This window comes from Fulmarus glacialis, unplaced genomic scaffold, assembly GCF_000690835.1.
Source record: "Fulmarus glacialis isolate BGI_N327 unplaced genomic scaffold, ASM69083v1 scaffold2974, whole genome shotgun sequence".
In the NCBI taxonomy this organism is placed as follows: Eukaryota; Metazoa; Chordata; class Aves; order Procellariiformes; family Procellariidae; genus Fulmarus; species Fulmarus glacialis.
In genome coordinates this window covers 11196-14989 of record NW_009205896.1, presented here as the reverse complement: position 1 = coordinate 14989, position 3794 = coordinate 11196, and the positions used below count along the sequence as shown (strand labels likewise).

General features: G+C 52.3%; 1 protein-coding gene across 1 annotated transcript in view; it reads left to right on the top strand.

The window, feature by feature from the left end:
* DPF2 (D4, zinc and double PHD fingers family 2) overlaps positions 1 to 3794 on the top strand; it is a 13356-nt gene that overhangs the window by 1578 nt on the left and 7984 nt on the right. Inside the window, exons 4-5 of the mRNA XM_009575549.1 lie at positions 2009 to 2101; positions 2662 to 2740. Of these exons, the coding sequence (XP_009573844.1) occupies positions 2009 to 2101; positions 2662 to 2740 (172 nt within the window). The remainder of the gene's footprint in view (positions 1 to 2008; positions 2102 to 2661; positions 2741 to 3794) is intronic.

Genomic DNA, 3794 nt, shown 5'->3' with positions numbered 1-3794 from the left:
GATTCTGGCCCCAAAATCCGGGGGAAGGGAGATCCTGGCCCCAAAATCCGGGGGAAGGGAGATTCTGGCCCCAAAATCGAGGGGAAGGGAGATTCTGGCCCCAAAATCCAGGGGAAGGGAGATTCTGGCCCCAAAATCCAGGGGAAGGGAGATTCTCGCCCCAAAATCCAAGGGAAGGGAGATTCTCGCCCCAAAATCCAGGGGTTTATCGTGTCTAGGCACCCAGTTTAAGACTCCGCGCTGGGTGTCTCTGCACCCAGGACAGCTTTCGTCCCCCGTTGACCCACGGCCCCTTGCGAAATGGCCGTGGTGGGGGGGTGATCTGCCGGTCCCCACCCCTGCCATCTCCTCCCTGCCCCGGTTTCATTTTTCCCCCGTGAGCCCTATTGCAGGTTTTTCATCGCCTCATCTCCTTGCTGCTTTTTAGCTCCCTGAGCAGAGATGAGCTCCGAGACATCTTGTCAAGCCAGGCTCCTTTTATCCCTACTCGTATCCAAAGCTTTTTTCCCTTTCTTTATAGCAAATTTATTTTAAAAAGAGATTTTTAGCTGTCGCACAGGAGTAGGAAGGATATTCAGCCAGCTCTTCAAAGTGCTGTCTTCTCCGTGAGCCCTTTGAGCACGGGATCTGGGAGAGAACGCAGAGTTAAGTTTTGAAACGAAGACGTGGGAAGGAAGAAAAAGCCGAGGCCGAGCATTTAGCAAGGTTACAAGTGTCTGGTTTCTTTTTGCATCGATAAACTAATCCGAGGTTGTTATAAATCATCATAACTAGGTCTGGAAAGGGTTTTGACTGGTTGCAAGTCGAAGGCATCTCTCTGCTGCCTGGGAATTTGGGCCGCTCTGCTGATGATTTGGCCTCTTCCCGTTGCAGTTGGCTCGTGGGGTATGTTTAATGCCAGGGAAAGGCTGTTTTTCAACACGTATTTTATGGTTTTCCCCACTGGTGTGTTTCCCCTGGCCCTGCAATTAATCCCTGCCTGGCGCGAAAGGGTTTTACGCGACCGCTAACGAAGCTCGGAGCAGACAGCCCTGGTTTGGTGGAGAAAGGAGTCAGGGAGAGGGGAGACCGCAAATTTGTCTTCTGCAGAAAAAAGGGGCTTGGATTCTCCCCCTTTCCTTCCTCAGCTGGATAATTTGGGTCCAGCAGCCCCTTTTCACCCTGATTTGGCACAACTCAGAAGCTTCTTTAAAAATTAAGGCTCTACCAAGGTCTGGAGCCGGATAAAACCTTCCCCGTTCTCCGTCCTTCATCAGACTCGCCGATGCTTTCCTGTTAATTGATGTAGGAGCTCCCCCTTTTCCCCTCGGAGCTGCAAATCGGACTTTAAACCCGCTGCGACCGCTGTCGTAGCTGCTTTTTGCCACCAAAAACACCCTGGGGTGGAAAACTTTGGCTTCAGCGGGTCGCAGCCGGGGTTGGTGTGAATTAGCCCTGATTCAGGCTGGAGGGGACGTCCTGCACCACCAAAACCTTTATCCTGTTGCAGTTCTCGCAAGGCAAGTTGGTTTTCTTTAGACCACTTCGTTAGCCGACCGCTCTAACGATAAGCGATATCCGCAGATTTCACCTTCACCTCCTTACCCACCAACGGCTGCAGTTCATAGATCCCCCCAAATAAGCACGGAGCAGAGCGAGGTGTGCGATATTGCGGTGTAATTTTGCTAAAAAAAAACCCCCGTATTTTCCCTTTCCTGGGCTTTTCTACGTGAATAATTTTTCCAAGCCTCGTCTCTTTTTGCCTTTTCCTTGATTGCTCTTTTTTTCAAGCGTCTTTATGCCGTGTTGTTCCACGACTTTTTGGGGGATAAAATGTACCAGATCCCTTCTCCCTCCCCAAAAATTTCATGTCTTTTCTCCTCCTTCAGTATTACAGGTTTGAAATGGATTTGGCTGCTGACGGGTGACCCGAGGCCATGCTTGACATATTTCGCTCCCCAATTTTTCCCCCTTTTCGCTCGATCCGTGCCGAGGGTTTGTCTGCAATAATCCCTTTCCTCTTCCCTAGCGGATTCTTGAGCCGGATGACTTCCTGGATGATTTGGATGATGAAGACTATGAAGAAGATACGCCGAAGCGGAGAGGGAAGGGGAAAGCCAAGGTGAGGGCAGCCGGGTGGGTTTGGCTGGGTCCAGGCGTTGTTTTGGTGGCGATTCCTGGCAAATTGGAGACGTTGCCGGTGCTGAAACAGCCCCGACGCTTGCCAGGGCTCGACCGTGTCTGTGTTGAACCTCACGTTGGAGAAAACTCGGACGTGCTTGACCTCGTGGGCAGGATGAGCAGAAAACACACCCCGGGGGCTTGAATAACTCATGTTCGTTAGCCCCTAACGAACGTTAGTCACCTAAAATCACCTACCACGCGAGAGAGACTGCGTGGTGAGGGGATGGTAAAGAGATCTCGCGTGGATCTGCCCCTTCCCAAAGTGGGAAAGACCTGCTGAGGATCCCGAGGGATTTGGATCATCCGTTGGTGCCTTCTGCCCCACGCAGCTGCTCGCATCCAACAGCCATTTCGGGCTGTACCCACTACGTGGCACTGTTGGATCGCGCTTTTCTCCGACGCCGGATCACCGGTCTTGTCCTCCCCACCATCCAGGAGACTTTTGGGCCACAATTTTGCCTAAACCTTGGCTTTTTTTCCCCCCCTTGTTTTTCCCAGGGCAAAGGTGTTGGAGGGGCTCGCAAGAAGCTGGACGCGGCTATATTAGAAGACCGGGATAAACCCTACGCTTGTGACAGTGAGTACGAAAAACCTCTTCCTCGCCGCTTAGGGCCCGGGAGCGGAGCCAGGCTGCGTTGTTTTTGGGATCCATCGGGTTGTCCGCTGGGATTCGGGTTTTAAACCTCGAAAGGTAGATTTACGCAGCCAGGGGAGGGTGTTTTTAAACCCCTCGGACTCTCAGCCCTCCTCCGACGGTCGAAGATGGCTGGAGTTTTCCCACCGGGAACGCGGTCCTCTCGCCCCGAGCGAAGGGGCTGTACAGCCACCCGGCACGTAGAAATGAGGATAAACCTCTCCCGGTCTCGCAAATACCCCCCCCCAAAGGTTGAAAACAGCTCCCGAATTTTCCCAGCCGGCTTTCCAGTTGGATCTGTGTCCGTCAGGCTGGTTTCGAAGCCGGCCGTAGTCCCCCCCGCCCCGACCCTTGCGCTGTCGTGCCTCGTTAAAGCCACTTAATGAGTTTGTAGCTGTGAAATGCAACACCGTGCGCTGGTCCTGCTCTGGCTAAAAACCTCCTCAGCTCCAGGGGCAGGGATTTTATTTCCGAGGACGTACCTTCCTGGCCCGCTCCTCTGCGAGCCCAGGGTTGCCGATGCTTCCTCCTCACCTCCCTCCTCCTCCTCAAGCTGGGGAAGGGGCCGGGGGGGGGAATTTAAAAAAAAAAAAAGGCAATTTAACAGGGCAAACGGAACAAAAAAGGGCAAGTGAGGCTTTGAAATTACCTTTCTCTCTTCTTCCTCCTGTCCTGCAAGAGCTGACACTAGCTTCTTCCAAAAAAACCCACCCCAAACCCAAAGTAGATGTGTTTTTCCTCCCCTTTTTTCTTGTTTTAAGAGTCCGTCTGTCGCTTGGCACGGGTGCGTGTGCGTGACCTGGTGTGTGTGTGTTTTTCTCACGACTCTCTTTCTGTGTTTCAGATAGTTACAAACAAAAGCATACCTTGAAACCTCCCGATCGAGGTAGTCCACTCTCTGTCTGCTTTTTTTATTTCCTTCTTGCCTTTCTTCTCCTGAAATGTTAGGGTTTTTTTTTTTTTTCCTACCAAACCTCGCTGGAGCCTGCGGGAAAGG